Source organism: Botrytis fragariae (genome assembly GCF_013461495.1).
Source record: "Botrytis fragariae strain BVB16 chromosome Unknown tig00000001, whole genome shotgun sequence".
Lineage (NCBI taxonomy): Eukaryota > Fungi > Ascomycota > Leotiomycetes > Helotiales > Sclerotiniaceae > Botrytis > Botrytis fragariae.
Genome location: NW_023500987.1, coordinates 841,866 through 861,344, shown reverse-complemented (window position 1 = coordinate 861,344; position 19,479 = coordinate 841,866). Strand labels below are relative to the sequence as shown.

General features: G+C 43.3%; 6 protein-coding genes across 6 annotated transcripts; 2 read left to right on the top strand and 4 right to left on the bottom strand.

The window, feature by feature from the left end:
* Nucleotides 1–94: 94 nt before the first annotated feature.
* Nucleotides 95–1,791, bottom strand: Bfra_000267 (putative hmg box protein; the record flags this gene model as incomplete). The annotated part of the gene is made up of 2 exons (XM_037330712.1): nucleotides 95–360; nucleotides 432–1,791. 2 exons carry the CDS (start codon nucleotides 1,789–1,791, stop codon nucleotides 95–97), a joined length of 1,626 nt encoding a protein of 541 aa, XP_037197045.1.
* Nucleotides 1,792–6,289: 4,498 nt separating this feature from the next.
* On the top strand, nucleotides 6,290–7,417 carry Bfra_000266 (uncharacterized protein; the record flags this gene model as incomplete). Its single annotated transcript, XM_037330711.1, has 4 exons — nucleotides 6,290–6,346; nucleotides 6,643–6,768; nucleotides 7,069–7,087; nucleotides 7,245–7,417. The coding sequence occupies 4 exons, from the start codon at nucleotides 6,290–6,292 to the stop codon at nucleotides 7,415–7,417; spliced, it is 375 nt and encodes a 124-aa protein (XP_037197044.1).
* Nucleotides 7,418–7,435: 18 nt separating this feature from the next.
* On the bottom strand, nucleotides 7,436–7,865 carry Bfra_000265 (uncharacterized protein; the record flags this gene model as incomplete). The annotated part of the gene is made up of 2 exons (XM_037330710.1): nucleotides 7,436–7,542; nucleotides 7,757–7,865. 2 exons carry the CDS (start codon nucleotides 7,863–7,865, stop codon nucleotides 7,436–7,438), a joined length of 216 nt encoding a protein of 71 aa, XP_037197043.1.
* A 716-nt stretch (nucleotides 7,866–8,581) lies between these two features.
* Bfra_000264 (uncharacterized protein) lies at nucleotides 8,582–10,241 on the bottom strand (the record flags this gene model as incomplete). Its single annotated transcript, XM_037330709.1, has 2 exons — nucleotides 8,582–10,002; nucleotides 10,217–10,241. 2 exons carry the CDS (start codon nucleotides 10,239–10,241, stop codon nucleotides 8,582–8,584), a joined length of 1,446 nt encoding a protein of 481 aa, XP_037197042.1.
* Nucleotides 10,242–11,022: 781 nt separating this feature from the next.
* Nucleotides 11,023–13,494, top strand: Bfra_000263 (uncharacterized protein; the record flags this gene model as incomplete). The annotated part of the gene is made up of 1 exon (XM_037330708.1): nucleotides 11,023–13,494. The coding sequence occupies one exon, from the start codon at nucleotides 11,023–11,025 to the stop codon at nucleotides 13,492–13,494; it is 2,472 nt and encodes an 823-aa protein (XP_037197041.1).
* Nucleotides 13,495–14,252: 758 nt separating this feature from the next.
* Nucleotides 14,253–14,865, bottom strand: Bfra_000262 (uncharacterized protein; the record flags this gene model as incomplete). Its single annotated transcript, XM_037330707.1, has 2 exons — nucleotides 14,253–14,473; nucleotides 14,559–14,865. The coding sequence occupies 2 exons, from the start codon at nucleotides 14,863–14,865 to the stop codon at nucleotides 14,253–14,255; spliced, it is 528 nt and encodes a 175-aa protein (XP_037197040.1).
* Nucleotides 14,866–19,479: the final 4,614 nt, after the last annotated feature.

Genomic DNA, 19,479 nt, shown 5'->3' with positions numbered 1-19,479 from the left:
CCGAGAAAAATTTCATGCAAACATATCCGTTCTCAATCTTCCATATCTACCAAAAGCTTCAAGCCATCTGAGGGATTTGAAAATCTACCAACAATCAAAGTTGTCTCTCGCGGCTGTTACGATTCACTATTTCTCCAGCTCTCAATAAAGCGTTGATAGGATCCAGGTCGACCTCTTCCCCGGTCAAACCGTAATTATTGATTGGCTGAGCATGCGGATTATCAATTGACCGTTTTTCGGGTCTCGCCACGTCGGATCGGCCAATGGTACTACCCATAGCATTCGAGATACTTTGGGGAATTTCACTATATCTTCGCATAGGCGGCATTGTGGTCGGGAAATCCTGCGGTTGATTGACTACTGAATTTGATTAGCCACTAGTAACTACGAAATCGATGAAGCAAGATGGGAAAAAATAGTTTGCCACAAACCTTTCGGTGACTGCTGACTACCAAGTAGCGAGTTTTGGGGTGATAAGGTTGGAGGCGCCGATAAAAATGATAAATGCCCTTCGTAGTTTCCGGATCTTGACGGATATAATGTCGGGATCGGAAGAGCCCGATTGAAATCTGGTTCTATAGGTGTCCGAGGTCCACCGTACATGGAAGAATTACTGTTTGTGGAACTAGTAGATTGCACCGTTGATTCCGAAGTTAGTGATGGTGGCGTAGGATTCAGATTACTTTGAAGATTGCGGCGATGTTGTTTCGAGTCGTTCATAATCGAATGCGGATCTTGTAGGGCGGCAGTGATAGGACTTGATTGACTGAAGCGCCTTTCGCCAGTGGCTGCGTGTGATGTTTGTTTCCCATTGGTACCTTCCTCGCGATGATCCTCTCGCCAATGGTGCGCTCCTGACCCCAGCATAGACTCACGATAACCAGGGAGGACTGTTGGCATCTCAATTGGTGATCCTGAATCCATCCTTCCCTGTAGCCCTGTCACTTTTGGATTATTTTGCACGGCTGACAAGTTAGATGCCGGCGTCAACGCAGCGGAGGAGGGTGAAGTTGATGGACGCCATTGAGACATCGAAGATGCGGAGGAATCTACACGCATACGACCCATAGAAGAATCCATACCAGTTTGACTACCGCCACTGCTTGCTGTTCCGCTGCTTGCTGTACTCGCATGGGCTTCGAGTTTGGGTCTTTTCGAAACATCCATCTCAGTCGCTAATTGTTGGTTTTGCTTCTGTTTAAAGTCGGCGAGGTATTGCGAATAGTCTTTGAAACTTTGCGTCTTCTTGTATTCGGCCAATTCATTATTGTAACGCTCTTTTGCTGTGTATGCCTGGTGCTCATATGGTTCCTTCTCGCTTGGGGATAAATTCTGCCAGTTTTCGCCGACCAACTTGGCGATCTCAGTGAACGACAAGGCACGTCCTTTCAAATCTTCGCGCATTTTGTTTGAAAATATAACGTATGCCGAAGGAGGCCGCTCTGGTGCACTCTCGTCTGGTTTGGGATGTCTCCTATACTTTCTCTTTGCTCCATGTGGCCCACTACTCGCCTCCTTAGCATCTCTCCCTGCTGCTTTCGGTTCATCTCCATGAGTATCGGGTGTTGTGCTAGTCGGAGATGCAAGAGCCCTATCCGATGATAGACCCCTTGAATTAGCGATCTTCCTCTGGAGTCTCCGACGATGGCCGAGTTTCACGCCGAGAGCATCGAAGTCGGATTCTGTGATGTCAAGTATTGTATCCCATGTATCAAACCCCTGCTCGACGAAGTTGAGGAGGTAATGAGAGATGCCCAACTCCGCAAAGATTTCCGACAACTCAGTCGTCATACAGCAGGCTGCCTCTGGATCTTTGTGTCCAGAAATATTAGTGGGAGGTTTTCCAATTTCCTACGATAAGATGCCCTTTCCGCCTGTGACGAAGAATTCTTTTTGTGTTTCAAATTGCGGATTTCTGTATGAATTTCTAGCTTCGAGGCTGTGTTTGATATTGGATCTCTCGGAAGGTTGCTGAGATGTAATCTCTCTTTGTAATGCCAATATCCCGTTCCTTCATAAAGCGATTGAGAGGAGAGAATGTCGTCGAAGGAGTGAGGATCAGATGCAATATTGACCATGAAGGTTTGTCAACTCTCCCGTCCTCGTCATGTAGTTTCAGTGTTCAAGGGTTGATTGACTATTGGGATACGAAGACAAATATGAATGTGACTCGAAGTGTTGTAATCTATGAGGATGGTATTTTAATGTGTTACTTCGCGGAATATGGTTGAATGACAAGAGCTTGGTGAAAGCGGGATCAGATGAAAGGATTGATCTCGATCAAGATACTTGGACTGCTGCTCTTCCTGCAATGCGTTACTTCACATCAGTATTAGCCAGAAATTCATGCGGGGCCTAAAACATAGTATTCTCATAAATATTCCTAGGTGCCATGCGAGATCGACGGTGGCTTATGGATGTGACTGGTGGAGGGGCAAGCCTAGGGCAGGCAAATGTTTGAGAAGTATGGAAGTATACCTGCTTCGGAGAATTGAAGAATGGCTAGGTAGTTGGAGAGTGCAAGAGTACCTCAGCAGTGGGTCGTGAATCTTGAATGATTGTATGAAAGAATTTATTCCCACGGTGGAGTAATATGAAGATGAGAGCTTGTGGCGGAGAGAAATCGATTTCGGTATAATTCTAGGACTGTGTAAAAAGGTGGACAGGACAGGGTGATGGATGGGTAAAGAGAAGAACGGGATAGATGCGATCGATGCGATAGATGCGATTCATTCGATTCAATCGATGCATGCGTATATGAGCGAGCGCTAATTGAAGAACAGAAGAGACTTTGAATGGGTATTCGGGTATTGGAAATTGTGTAGTGAAGATGTACGCATGTATGGTATTGGAAGGGATTGAATGGCGCTGTGATATAAATATCAAGTAGCGGCGAATGATAGTATCTTGAGAGAGAAGTATAAATAAATGATGAATGATAAAAGAGAGAGAGGGGGGGGGGGGGAATAATGAATCAAGAATTACCCAAGAAGGTATATAAAAAATATATAAAAAGAGATTCAAGGAAGAAGAAGGTTTGAGAAGGGTACTATAAACAAACAAAATTACTGAATAAATGAAAGAAATAAAATAGAATAGAATAAAATAGGCGTCTTCGTTGCTTATGCCTGAATGGATTTTTTGGGTGGTGTTTTTCTTGTTTTTTTCTTCTTTCTTTCCTTTCCTTTCTTGCTGGTACGGAGAAGGTAGAGAGATCTCGAGATCTGGGTATAAATGTCTATATGATGAGTGGATGAAAGTAAGTCGAATGAGTGGGTTTGACAATAGGAACTAGGCGTGGAAGAGAGGACTGAGAGGACGACCAAGAACCCAATAAATTGATGATCAATAGAATGCGAGCTTATTTTACAATACTAGCAGACTAGGTACCGGGTAGGTGAGGGTACGAGAGTCCAGTACTGTATCAGAGGTGGAAAGGATATGAGGCGAGTGAGGCATGAGGTGAAAATAATGAAGAAAGGAAGAGAATTTTCCAAACAACTGCACCGTGGACGGTTGTCATCGAGATTCACCTGGCTGACTCATCACACTTTGACGATGCAGGGACGGGGAATTGGGGCAAATGGCATTGGGAAAAAGAAGCAAGAGAAGGCAGAGAAGCACAGTTCACCGATGCCACATTTGTTTTCTCGATTCGCATTCCGAGAATCATCAAACGCTAAAGGAAATGGGATCCCGTTGGGAAAAAAATTCCCTAATTTTTTTCCTTTCTTTTCTTTTCTTTCTTTTCCCGCATTTCTCGAACTTTCATCCTTTCCTATTTGGGTAAGGAATTACTTATTGGGTAAGTGAACAAAACTGCCTAGATGTTTTGACGATGAAGTATTGTATTACCCGGTATTGTGGATGTATGAACTAGAGACAGTACTGAGGTCGGTAGGTAGGTAGATAGGTAGATATCGGTAGGTACATTCATCTCCTTACAGCCGCGCACAGAGGAGACGGACGCATTCTACCGGTCTCCATTCACTCATTGGCTTATTGTACGGACTTTTACCATCATAAATCCTAATAATATACCTTGGACACCCAGTCGATATATAGATACATAGATACGTAGATACAGCAGCACATGAAGACGTAAATACGTAAATACGTAAATACGTAAATACGTAGATACGTAGATACGTACTACCTGGTAAAAAGCATCACCTGCATGCATCGTACCAAATATCGTGATTTATGAGATACGACTAGGTAGCTACATTGGATATATTAGATATTTGAAAATTGGACTATCTCCGAAGCGTCGTTCCATATTAGAGAGTTGTCGATACATATCGTACATACTTGTAGAATACTACGTACCTCTCTACCTATCTGGCATCTACCTCCCTCATCCTCCCGACCCTCCGAGCGACTTCCACTTCCCCAGTCAGGTTATTGTTAGCACCCATAAAGTTATACCAGACACCCAAAACTTCTACTCAATGTGGTTAGAGAAGTACAATATAAAGATGGTAGGCATCTAGATCTCAAGGCAGTAATTCTAGAGCTTTCAATCTTTCCATCTTTCCATCTCTCATGTCCCACTCTCACTCTCACTCTCACTCTCAACCTCTCTCTTCCATAAATTCCCCGATATCAAGGTTCGATGGCAACTGTGAAACAACTGTGTGGCGACTACTCTTCATCACCCAGAGATTCAACGCCGATGTAAAAGAAGTCATCGAGGATGGCTGGCTGGATGGATGGATGGATGGATGGATGTGTAAGATTGGGACTCAATCCATACTACTTACCCCCCTACCTCCACAGGACGGACCTAGGTAGATGATATAAAAGGCAACAGGATTGGCGTGGAGGAGGATAGAATGACGATGTTTCGTGGCCGTGTGAATACCGGTAGTTGGGTTAGTGTGGATGAAGTAGGGCCATAGTTCATTGTAGACCAATCGATTTTCCAATCGTCGATGTAGCTTGCTCACTTGAGTCATCGCGGTCTACCGTATTTTCACAAAACGGTCACTATCGAATACTTTTCATGTCATCACGACTAGGGATGGATGATATTCACGGCCTACACATTTATGCTCGAAACTCAAGCGAAGCAATTTGTGGATAACTTTCCGTGGTACCTAGGTATGATCACAATACCATCATGGAGTTGATGGATTATCGTATTCATGGGAATGATAGCCCTCATTGATGGATATCTAGCTCAGTAACCCAATAAGCTTATTCGTAAGAAGTGTACGGAGGTACCAACGCTCATCGCACATCAAAACACCGACATTCGGATTTGATATCCGTTTCTCCCAAATGGCATGATGAATCGTGATTGACAGATAGTTACAACACTCACTGCCCCCAGTGCCCAGTGCCCAGTGCCCACATTCAGATGTGATACCGAACATCCACCCACCCACCCACCTGCAATGCATGGCCGGAGTCCGTACAACTAACAATTTTCATTAGCTGGGTAGGCCCGAGGTAAGATCTCCCGTTCAAAGTTTGTTCCACCGGTGCAAGGTATTTGTTTGAAATATGCCCTTTTTTTTGGTCGTCTAATTGTTAATCATTTTCAACTCGTTTGCAATTCCTCCTTTGATATGTTCGGCTCCATCCTTCCGTAGTCTCTACCTACCTACCAGGTAACATCTTCACATCACCCAAGCAGTAGACGGGGCAGTCTACTATTTAAACTTTCCTTCCCTTTTAACTTCCACGTGTATTCCATACTAAATGTTGTCTAGTGAGGGAAAACTGTTTGGCCCCATCAAACCTTTCAAAACCCTCTCACATCCACGCTGTCAAGAATTATACTTTTATTCCATTACTCGTGACATTATGCAGGTGGTGGCACCCAAAACTTAATAAAATCATCGTTTTGCCAGGACGTGCGCAGAGTCCCAGAAGGTGCCACGGTCTGCCAAGCAAGCAAGCAAGCAAGCAAGCAAGCCATCGAACGGTTAGGGAAATGGGATCTTTCAGATAATCTATCTATTCACACATCCATATCCATATTCACATTCATTTCCATATCGCTCTTGACTCTCTTTACCTAGATCCCTGGGTACACCCAATCATGAGAAAGACAGTGAAAGGATGACATTGGGTTACACAAGATGAGAGAAAGACGAAAGTCGGGGTCGGAAACTTTCTCCTACGAATAAATGCGATCGGTGATCTGAGAGAGATCCTTACATTGTTGCTGCAGTAATTACCTTTGATCTGTGTCGGCATCATGGGTTTTATTTCATTGCTTATGTTGGGGAGTGTATACATGAATGCCACTCTTTGCAAGATTACCAAGTATAAGCAATGAATGACACCTGGGCAAGATAAGGTGATGCTGAAATGTCCCATGAAACATGGCATTATGGTACGATGCAAAAGTTTAATCCTTTGTCCCCCCATTTATCCATCTGCCCATTTGCACATTTGCCCATGGACATCAACAGAAACCCCCATTTACCTACGAAAGATCTCGTATCTACCCCGTCCATCAAAGTCGACACCTGCTTTTCCATTTCGGGTCCAAGCGAAGTTATCACATTCCCAGCTCAAAACGATCCGATTGCCGACGCCAAGTAACTAAGCACTAGGCAAGCACTGAGCTGAGCTGACCATCAAACCGCCAACTTATCGATAACGCACCGTGCTTCCGAAACTTCCCAGGTCCCAAGTGTTCCTCAGAACGATAATTCTATGAAAATCACAAACATAATGTCTTCATCCAACAATCACACAAAGGACGTTTCCGAAAATGGTGATGTTGCCACCTCAGAGGCAGATTTAGCCCAGGTATGTTGATCAATATTACTCGATTTCCACATGTTCTGCTTTCTTGAGTCATTTCACCACCCAAATGTGTTTGCATACCTGCGCGTCCACATACACCGTACAGGCGCTTCCTGTCCGTTCGCAGATTCCCGTGTGATCCATCATGTACTTCTAGATTCCCTTACCCTTTTCCCATGGGCATTGTCAAAAATTTAATGCGAAAATGCGTCTCGGAGGGAGAATCCCATCCTGAACTTCCACGCCCCCAACAGTCCAGAACTGCATCTGAAAGACCCCTGTCTAACCATTCCCCAATTCTAGGCCTTCAAAGAACTTCAACGTGCGTTTTCCACCAATGGTTTCTAGTCCTAGTCTTCCCTTTTCGTTATACCTTCTGCCACGCGACCCTGAACATTAGACATGCGTCTCTTCACTTAGTCCGCATAACTCACACATCGTCGTCTTTATCGAATGACCCCTGACAACGCGATTTCTAGGCGGCGAAAAGACAGCACAGATGCTTGAATCTAACCTCACCAACCTCGAAAAGAAGATAGACGATCTCCTAGCGAGCTTCGAGGCTCAGGGCTCGGCGCAGCCCGAGACTAATCCGCATGCTGCCACTAGCAATCAGGAGAAAACAGCCGAAAATGGTCACAAGGAGTCTTGAATCCGGGGTCTAGATGCTTCATGTACCGAAGTCTTGTTGGCGCTCTTTATGTCTTGCGTCGAGACTTGCATGGAGATAAGAGTTTGCTGGCTGGAATTCCAAATCCCCCTCGATCATGTCGAGGGCTAGTTCCTGTACCGCGACAGATCTTTTACATTAGTGCTGCGACTGGGATGTGCAGATACCTAGACACACGGGGTCCTCACCCAACAAGTCAATTATTAGATTCTACAAGGGGAATAGATTGAAATTGTTTGATGCAAGTAATGATATTAGCACACAATCTAGAGAACGAAAAGGAATACCATGGTATCGAATAGCATCCTCCTGTGCTTTTACTTGTCTGATCTCCACGTTGCAATATTGGGAGACTGCGATTTCTCGTCTTGTTTACACAGCTGAGTAGTAATCTCTTAACTCTGACACGTACAATTCTTCTTGGAGTCATGAAGAGTATGTTCACGTACCATGCTATGCTATCCGTCTTGAGCATCAATAGAATCGCAGATACGGTATCGTATTTCAAACCTCGGTAGCGCAGGGGAAAGCCAATCATAATCATGTAGGCTGATTCTCCGATGTCCAGATTTTCACAACGATGCGGAAGATCCTTCCTTATGATGATTCCCAATCCCCGTGTATATAACAATTACATACCAATCCTTCTCTCGATTCTTATTATTTCTCTGTTCCTGCCACATTTTGAGTTCTCTTTTCTTCTCTTGTGCGTATCATATCTGGTATCTACACATGAATTGTGGAATATGGGCATATTTGCATAGATTCGCAGAGTTCTCATCCTGGAAGTGTAAGAAGTAGACTGTGTGACTTGCTTCTCCCGGGCGTGTAGGTTAGTTTGCACTATACTATACACACAATACAGCACAAAACTGGGTTCAGCCCGCAATATTTAAGACTTGTAGATATTCCTCATCTAGCCTACTGCCTGCCAGCTTTTCAGATAAGGGGTTATGTTCCACATGCAGCATGAAAAGAAAGGAAAGGGATCTTTGTTTGATCAACGCGAATGGTTCATGTAATTCACAGTTGGGTTGCTATATCCAATGTTCCAGGATATTGACATGATATGAAACCTTGGACAGCAATTTCTAGCCCCTTTTTTCGTCTCATTAAACGGCGAGGTTGGCATGCTGTTTATGCTGTTCAAGCTCCTAATCTATTTCTCAAAAACTTCTGCAATCCTTCCATTACCTCGTCCTCTACGGCACCTTTCTGCCATGTTAAACTAATTACCAATGGACCGCCTCCAAGATTCACAACATTGCATCCAATAGGGGCACCAAATACCATTCCGCATTGAGAAAATATGAGTCCATCGAGTTTTAAAGAGTTCTCTTCTGGAACTCGGTTCATTTTCACCACACCAAGGTTAGATAGTTCGTAACTTTCTGAGCGTCCTGTTGACATTCCCGCGCGGCAGTAAGACTCCAAGTCGACAATCTTCTCGACGTTTCTCAATTGTTGGACTCCGCCTCCGGCTTCGATCCTATTCAGATCTGTCGAGATCTCGCGAGTGATCTGACTTCCTATCGTGGCAATCAATGCTTCTTCTTCTGGAGATTCCTCTCTCGCACGACGGATTCTGTCCAATAGTTCGGCGTCCCACTTTGTGGTTATGAAGGCTACGTGGTTTGCTATTTCACTCAGTGGGAGTTTGCTAAATTTCCGCAGCGAGTATGGAGTGCAAGCTTTCAGACCAAGTTGGTCATTTGTCACTACCGCGCGCGCAAGATAGCTGGCGATCAAACCGTGCAGATAACCCGTGACGGTGATTTTCAGACGGCGACTTGTTTCTAATACGCGCTGGGCTTTTTCTGGGGGAATGGCCACGAGAAGGACGAGAGATTTGTAGGATTCGATGGTGGGCATGTTGGGGAAGTTTCCTGCCCAAATCTTTTCTTCTTTCTTGTCTGTGAGAGGTGCTGTGTCGGGTGCAAAGGACTCGTATCCTGCGGGGCTGATTTGCATGGCGTCCTCGATGGCTATCGGTTTTCCTATAGTGTCTGGTACATTGTACGGCCACTGTACGTCATTTTTCTCAACAGTTTCTACTGTAGCTAGTGATAATTGCTCGTGCAACGTCCGTTGAAAAGAAGCACAGCTTAATCCATCGGCAATGGCGTGATTCACCAGAAAAAGTATGTAGACTTTGTAAGTCTCATCTTCCATCTCGTGTGCAAGAACACGAACTTTCCAAGCAGGTTTAGTTTCCTGGTTGCTGAAAAGCTGCTCGTGAGATGCTCCTAGCTCTTCGCAAATACGCTTTTCCTGAGATTGAGCATCGCTGCTTGCATTCAGAGAGGAGATTGATACGAGATCGTCCCAGGAAATCTGGGAAAGTTTTTTGAAACGGGCGGGGACATTGTGGCTCTTTGAGCCTGGGAGAAGACCGTAGCAAAGTGAGGGGTGTTTTTCTATGGTTTTGCTTAGGGCGTGTTGGAGCCGGGAAATTAGTTCAGCGGTGGGATTGCGAGTGCTAGGTGTGAAACTGTAGTGGGATGTTACGGCGCAGGAACGGTAGAGACCTAGTTCGTGACGGACGGAGTAGTAGTTGCCGAGGAGTCCTGGAGTTGGTTAGCTGGATGGTTACTTTGACTGCTTGGATTGGATTGGATTGTTGTCGGTGGGTTTCTGGTGTCTTTCTTTCTGTATGATCTGGTTTATACTGTCTTGTTTTATGCTTGGGCAATCTAAACTTCGACGTGGGATGTGTGAAGGTGATGCTAAACGTGATGGGTATATACGAATTGGGGATTTGAGAATGAGATTGTGACGCACCTGCTGGGAAGGTATTGGTTTCCATTGTATTTTGGTCCAAACTAACTATTGGACTCGATGAGGTAGGATAATATGAAGAAACAAATCACTTTTTCTCGAGGAATGTCAAATGTTATATACTTTTCTCAGTGTTTGATCATTAGGACTATTTGGACATTGGATGACTCCGATGCTATTCATTCGTATTCGTGAACCTTACCGCCTTGGGCAGAACAGGGGGTTGTGCTGCATGTATCATGGTAAGCACGGGTTTATTGATTGAGAGATAAGATATGATACCTAGCTAGCTAGCTAGGTAGTGATGAATCATAATTTTGGGAATGGGGTGAGCAATTGATGGGTTTGTTGTAAGGTAATGGAGTAGAATATTGATCTGTCTATGGATTGATGATAAAGGCACGCAGGAATTGAACGCTTTATCATGTACATGTACTAACATTATGTGTTACAGTCTTTTGGGGGTTGGTAGGAATATGCTTCTCGAAAGATTACCTTGTCACTTCATCCATTCCCTGTATGCTTACTAAACTGGATTGTACGATCGTCTCCGCGTTGTAGGGAGCGGGGAACGCGGCTAAATTTAATAGCTTCACTATTGCTTAAGCGCTCTGTGGGATTATAAGCGGTTGATCGTGCAATATTCACAGCCAACCTGATATTTTATGATTTTGATATACATCCTAGCTTTCTTACTCATTCTCGTTAGGGTTTAGGAGACTATTCAAGTAGGTATATATTGTTGTACGCACCAATCTTGGCCCGATCTTTCTTTACGTGGAGAGATAACTTCGTGAATCGCTCTGGTTATGAGTTATCTCTTCCAATTCCCATTACGAATGTTTCGAGGAACCAATCCCGCGAAATTTGAATACCACAACCTCACAGAACCAGATGCGATTCGTCTCTTGATTGTGCATCCAGGTAGTCCTTCTTCTCCTATTCACTGTAGTCTCATGCATACGAGTTTGAGGGAGTGTCGATTAGATATCTATGATGGCTATACAGCACTCTCTTATGTTTGGGGAGATCCAAGGGCGAGGAAAATTGTGTTTATCAATGAGAGACCCTTCTCTATAACTGTTAATTTAGCAGATGCTCTTCTTCATCTACGCGATGAAAATCGTTCGCTTCGGTTGTGGGCAGATGCAATCTGTATTGATCAGGATAATTTGGGTGAGCGTACTCAGCAATTGGGGTTGATGAGAGAGATTTATCGGCTTGGGGGCCGGACTGTGATTTATCTCGGTGAGTCTTCTGAGGGGGTAGACACGCTGCTTGATTATATTGGGAGAGAGGGATCAGGTGCCCAGTTGTCGGAAATAGATGATCTTGCGTTTCGGGATGTACTCTCGCGTCCTTGGTTTACGAGAGTTTGGACGTATCAGGAATTGCTTCTTTCCAGAGAAGTTGTGGTTCAGATTGGGAGGTGCAGAGTTCTGTGGCAGGATCTTTGCGGGGTGTTTTTGGATGGGGATAATAAGCTTGCTATAGACTCGGATATTAAGGCTGGATATTTATCATATCAACAAGAAAGATCGGATACAGCGATGATTGATTTAGATACGCAAGAGTGTGCGACTCAGATTGATTCATCATCGCATATATCTTTCAAGCCTGCCACTCAAGCGCATGCGTATGATCTGGAAATATTGAGGAGTATGGATGTATCGCGACAGAAGTTTCAGAGCGGTGTTACTGGCGGATCGTCTCTTCTGAGTATTCTCGTATCTCGACAAGGGTCGGGAGTTTCCGATTTCAGAGACATCATTTACGGTTATCTTGCTGTTGCTGAAATTCGCTGTCCGTACAGTTACGGAATATCTTCATATTTAGATCCGAAAGATTATCTGCCGGTGGTGGATTACACCAAGAGCGTGGATGAGGTTTTTGTCGATGCGGCGTTTTACATTGCTATTTCTACCGAACCACGAAGACTCTGGGATATGCTTTTTCATTCCGAAACTACGCATCCGCATTTGAAACGAGAGGGCTTACCAAGCTGGGTACCGGATTGGACTCTCGGACGAAATGACCTGCCGAATTGTAGCTGGCCGTTTGTGGGAAACCATACCGCGGATATTCCGGCGCCTGGAGAATTGAAAATGAGCTCTAAAGTGGGACCTTGGATCATACCTGTTGATCCCCAGATTCTAACAGTATACTGTGACCTTCAAGCTATTGCCCTTGTGACCAAGACTGCTCGACCAGATTTCTCAGGATCAAAATTTGCCGAGCAGAAACACATTTTGATTGATACTTTCCACGAACTTCTCGACATGTACAAAGACAGGCCCAAATTTGACGCTCGACAGGTATGGGATCTCCACTTCAATTCCAAGCTTCGGAATCTATACAAAAGTCTCCACGTATCGTGGGAGTCTTTAGAAGTGCAGAATATTTTCTGGAAGAACCCCGATCTGCGACACTATAAACTTTTCAGCAAGGTTATGCATCAGATATTTAAATACTGCAGCAAGCTTTCCCATATCGGCGAACTTTCCGAAGCCAAGCTATGGCAGCTTCTTCATGGTTCTCCTATTGCTATTCTGCTTGTTGCGGCGATATTCCCATCTAGCGAGAGACTCATTAGTGAAAGGGCTTTTGCGCGATTCTCTAAATCTCCCTCGCTTATGAGTATTGGGATAGTTCCCTACTCGACAAAAGTGGGAGATTTTGTTCTGCATTTTTATGATGGGACGGACAATCATTCTTGTGGAGTTTTGCGACCCATGAATGATTGTAGAAATGATCATCTCGATGAAAAAATCAAGACGAAAATTGCAGTGCAGGGCTTGAGTTCTGATATTTCGATTTTCCACTGCACTTATATTGGAAAGGGCTGGGTGGATAAAGGGTGGGTGGATAAGGGCTGGGATATTAAGACGCGTGGAAATAGTGATTTGGATATAGATATGGATACATATACACACAGCAATCTCGAGAAAACCGCAGAAATTGCAGACAATAAATGGAATCCCAATTGGGATCATGCCTTAGACTCCTCCAACACACCCTCAGAATCCGCCTCAAATTTCGACTCACCACGAAAACCAGACGCAGATTCAACTCAGAATTTGAAGTTCCCCTCAGGTTCGCATCTAAATCCCATTTCTCCAGAAGCAAATCAGAAAGATGAATTTCGCATGTCATCAAAACTTCGCGAGTTCATGTCGGATGAATATTATGAGCCTGTCGATTCGCTGATGAATCTCATGAGGGGATTTGATAGGACGGTTAAAACGGCTGATTTTAATCCGGTTATGATGGTTTTGCATTGAGTGGATTTCTGAGGGTTTTGGGAGGGTCCTGTATTTATTGAGACTGGAGTTGTTGGTACATGGGGGTTTGAATGGATAATTACTTCGTCTATGGAAATTTGGAAGCGGGAATGGAAAAATTGACGCGGATATTGTATCTAGATCTTTTAATGATGTATGCAACTGTTTTTAAAGGCTGGAAGAAGGATTTAGTGGATGATTATTATAGCAGTGTAGGATATGTAGACATCAGGATACAGTTGACAGCCGTAATGCTCGAAAGATCCAGAGAATTACATGCATTAATTGGCGATGGATTTATTACGCGAGGACTCTAAGAGAACTGCTAGCGACTCCATAGGGAGCGTGTTATCATTCGACCTGCGAGTTCCCTGTTACCAATTCGAAGTAGCATCTTTTCCAAGTTGCAGGATGGATATACAGTGTATTCACCTATGGAAAGAATCGCTAGCACAGCGGTATTGAAAAGTAAAATTGAAAGATTTCTTAGATGAATTAATTGTAGTTGGATAACATAAAAATTTATTTCTCCTTTTGTTCCATTTGATAAATGGCTTTAGAGAGCACTCGTAAAATCATAAAAAATACAAAAGAATCTAATGTATCAAAGAATCTGGCGCAAGGAAGCAACCAAGAGCAGCCATCTTGATCGAAATTGATACGTCCTCAGACTGAATCACAATGAAGAGGAATAGCCACGATTACTTCAAATTTAGCATTCGATCGATCATTTCTCATTCCAGAAACAAAAACACTCTTCACAGAAACCAGCCAAACAATGCCGCCACTCCTAACAGCATACTACCCGTGACGGTGCAATAACTAACCACACTAGCTTTACTACTTCCACTTTCACTCGATACACTTGTCGAATTCGAATTCGAGTTATTGGATTTCGTGTTTATGAGTTGGAAATTGTATACACCACATCCCGTATCGATGGAACCTGATCCCGCGATTGAAGAACTGTTGTCACTGCCTGTGGATTTGTTAGTTTCTTCTTACTCTTTTCCCCCTTCAGTTATGAGAGAAGAGAGGAAGTGAAAACAAAAGTCACAACTTACACCCAGAGAAAAGATGATCATAAACGATTTCGCAGTCGCTTGCGGAACTGTTCCCCGGACAGGTTATTGCTGCAGATGTAAAGGCAAGTGAAATGATGGAGCTGGAGGTGGAATCTAAGTTGTAGTTCTTGGCAGTGGATGAAAATTTGCTAGAAGCGATTTGAGTGCAGAGTTGGGTGGTATATTTTGATAGAGAAGATATATTGAAAGAGGTTGGTGTGCTGGAATCGGTAATGCATATTGGTATTGAAGTTGCGGCGATGATTGTGAAGAAAAGAGAGAGTGCTAATACGGCTCGTGAAATCATTTTGAATTAGCTGCTATGATTCTTCTGTTCCTAGACGATTTAAGGATATGAAAACAGGTGACTATCGTGGTGTAAGGAGTTTATTTGCAGACAAATTAAAAATTCACAATCTTAGTTTCCAGAACTATCAAATAAAATCAACCCGAAGAACAGAGAAAACTCCAACGTCATAACTCTGATTGCTGCGGTGAAGATCTCAGTACATATAACTTTTCTAATCGTGTCGTTGGCCGTAACCGTCATGGTGAATGAAGGATTGCGCCAGCTGCGGTCAGATAAGGCTGCGTGGGTGCGGCTAAGCATTGCAGGTGTGTGAAATGCATGGCCACAAGATCGATTAGCTCTGTATATATTTTTCTATATATAGTTGTCATCTTTGACAATGCTTGATTTAGGCTTCTGACACATCCAGATATAAAGCTGGAATTTCTACATCAAACTGTTAACAGCATGATTGCGAATATCACTTATTCAGCCAAGAGTGACACCAAGACCAATGTTCAACATGTTCAGTTACTCACTGTACATCTTTAGCAGAGGCTGTAATCGAAGATCGTAATTGCTATTCTTGAAGAGATCGTTTCAGAAATATTCCTTCTGAAAGGATTCAGGATTAGTCGCGATGAATGTATCTTTTGGCTACTGGCCATATAATGTTAGATCGACCCCAACTTTAGGCTCGTGCTATTCCTCCACATTGCCGTCATTGTAAGCGTCTAGTATTTTTGGGATTCATTAAGAGAAGTTAAATTGATACTACGATAGATGTAGGAAAAGAAGACAAAAGACAATAACGGGATTGATAATGGGGTCAACAACGAAAAAAATTACAATTTAAAAAAACGTAAAAGCAAAGAAACGATGTGATACCCCAACATTAACTCATAAAACCTATTTGCTGCAGTAAAGGATTCCAGGAGACCCCGACAGGAGGTTCTCATATCAGGCCACTGTGCGCGAACTAATTGCTCCTCAGCTTTTCTCTTCTGCACGCAGCAGTTTTGTGAATGTTAGGATGCGCTTCAGCCTCGGTGTAGAAGTTGCTTATTTCCTTATCAATTATGCATTGTTGGGGAAAGGCGCAGGAGGATCTGACAGGACCCCACGATACTTTGTATCGGAGCACAGTCATGTTGATATGGATGTACTTGTTGCCAGGGAATTATTATACGGCGAAGTAAAGATCCCAGAAGCTGTTCCGGTTTTCGAGTTCGATTTGCTGCCTATGAAGCGTCAACGCAGCTTAAAGGTTAGATGGCCTGAAAACGGGAATCCCCAATGATTGCGACAAAACAATAGAACTAGCTTAATGTGTCAATACTGTACCGAAACTACGTGTCGAAAGTTTATTTAACCAGATGCAAAATTTCATCTCAGTGTGCTGATACCAAGAATGAAAGAAAGCGTTCTCGCCATGGTAGAATCGTAGATGTTGATGGTGGTAAGCACTCATGCAACCTTTCTACACGCCCTAGAATCTTTAGCGAATCTGATACGATGTGATCAACAAAACCCATAATCAACCATGTTTCTCTCCATAGCTAATGGCACTGTATTTGTGACGATTCATCTGTCTTTTGCACTTTCCCTTTCTGGTATGATCTGTGGTGTTGTATCAAGTTATTGTTGAGAGACTGATTAGTATAATAACCTACAATGCGTGACCTGAGCGAGAATCAACCTTAACTTCCTCCGATGGTTAGATAGGTATTTTGTCATCTCTAACGGCTCTCACTGAGCACAAAGATCAAAACCGTCGACCAATGTGGAAACCAATGGGCTATGAATAGTCACCCTTGTTGCATTCCCCATCCTATAGTATGTGAATGTGTACATACTACAATATAACTGTCCGGCATGTCTGTTTAACTAGCGCGAATCAGCAGAGTATGTAAGATCTACGTACCCCGCTGAGCCTGCCCCACCAAATTTCGACAATGAATGTTGACGTCAGTATACAAATTACAACATAGCAATACATAAACGCCCATCATCTGTCTAATCGTTGAAATGCATTTAAACACCAAAAGCATGACACAAATGTATGTTAACACTGACTATGTCATTAAACTCCGTCGAAGTCCATCTAATATATCACAAACAGTTTCCCCTCCGCATTTAACTTGTGAATTCTCTCGCCTTTCCTTTCTCAGGAAACACTTGCTATCTCATTGAACTCCTCTCCTTTCGTCCACCTCTTTCTTTTGACCATCTCGATTCAAATACAAGTGTATATCGAGAAAAACAATAACAATCAAGACCCCAGCCAAATAGAGCCATCTATTTGCTTCATACAATTTTCTAGGCGTAGACATGGGAGTGTGGAAGGATCGGGGCCTCTTTCGAAATTGCTGGTGCTTTTGTTCGTATGTCAAAGTTGTCGAGTGTTTGAGACGGTACTGAAGGGATACATGAGATTGGATAGCTTTAGGACCGAAAGTATCATATTGGGATGAATGATGATTAGAACTCAAGTATGGTATTGGACGGGTATTGCAATGGAGGTTGCGGGATAATGAAACCCGGTGCAATGAACGAACATTCAAGACAATTGGTGTTTGAAACGTCTTGAAAATGCTCATGTTTATTGTAATTTGAGATGGATAAGTACTGCACACCGTTTTTGTTTGTAGAAATCCTGGTATGGGATGGAGTTCGAAGGATAGTGTGGGTGACAACTCACAGTGCCGGAAGCTAGAAATAGTTTCTCCTAGCTTCACACTACAAAGATGCCTTTCGATGTTAACCTTTTCACGGGTGCTTGAAATTTCCAAATGTCTTTGGAAAATCAATTTTATCTTTTTTTCGTTTCTGGTACTTCATCATTGCTCTATCTCCCCGAGTAAACTGAGGGGGGTCTTCTTCTTCAAATGGACTATGTGGCTGGTTTTTTATACATAAATGTCTTATTCAATTCCAGATAATGGTCAATCATTGATTATGTCCCTTGAATACTATAGATCGAATGTCTCTAGTAAATCATACTATACCTCAGATCTCTCCAAGCAAATTGAGAACCCGTTCATCATGTTTTTCACGTATTCAACACATTGAGCGAGTTTTGTTCGATCAGTTGAGATGGTACATTCTCGTCTTCACCTTTCCTCTTGAGATTTCAAAATAATCATCCGGAACTTTGAGGTTACTTCATACACTACATGCATGTGGCAGTAAACATCTTCACAGAAAAACATGATAGACCAAATCGTTGAAAAAGTGATGTGTTCTACCGAGCGCTGTTCACACCCAGATTCATGTACATGACCTGGACTTGGATCTTCCGTTTGGAAATTTGTTTCGCGATAGTGGGATACTGTCAGTCCTCTGCCGCCTTCCGTTTTCCCCCTTTAAGACGCGAAGTTTCTAATTTCTTAGCAAGGCCATCATTATTGCTAGACTCAGATGCCTATCTTCTGTCTCGGATGTGCTTTTACCTCAATGTACCAATAGAAGACTGGATTCTTGTTTTCCCGTGGAAATCATAACACTTCAAGGATACAGAGAAATTGTAGTCTGTTGGTGAAGGTAGTTTCAGTGTCTTGTCGAGGGGCTCAAGGAGACAGTCAGGTTATGGTTTGTGTTCTCTGGGGAAAACTTCACAAGTCCAAGGGCATACCCAAGTTACGATCGACTGAAGAGGAGATCCAGGTAAGGGCACAGTCAGAGCATGATTTCTGTTTAACGGAGAAAAATATAGCGCTTTAAGTACAACTCAATCCTGATCTGTAGGTAACGATAATCCCAATACATCGGCAACCAAATCAGGACTCGTACCTGGAACCCAGGACTAAAAGAGCATATTCAAATTACGATCGATGGGAGAAGAGACACTACCATCTCATCATATCAAGGGCGTAGTCGAGTTATTACTCATTGAAGATGAGCATACTCCAGTATACTGCACTGCCATGTCAAAAGCACAGCCAAACTATAAGTTATCTCCAAACGTTCCAGTACTTGCATATCCATTCACGCCAAGCACATATCCACCTCACAATCCAGCACTACGATTTATCCCACCTTCATTCCCAGCCGCATAACTAACCCGTACTCTCAAGTCTTCTCATCAGAAATATCGCATCAGCTTGAAAATCCATCTAAATCCCATCTCCTGCAATCCCACATACTCCACACCAGATCTGGAGTCCTAGAGACACGTATATAAGATCTTACTATGCTTGTAAATCACACTTCGGAGAGAAGAACATATCCCTATACCTATACCTATACCTATACCTATACACACACATATATAAACCAACCACAACACATAAAATGAAATGAAATAAACGATAAGTGAATAAATCAACCCCATCGCTCCGATTCCAGAATCCGGAATGGGGAATCAACTAACCAGCTCTAACTACCTAACTCACCATAAGCAATCTATCTCGACATGCGTACTCACTCACACTCACAGAACCTCTCATCTCTCCCCCAACTCCAACCTTAAATCCAGTATATCATATCATATCACATCCCAAGAAAACTCAAATACCCCATACATCCACACTCCTCTCTCCGCAAAGCTACCCAAACCCAACCCAAACCCAACCCATACCCATCCATACCCAACCAAACCCCCATCACCAATCCGAAAAAAGAAAAAAACCA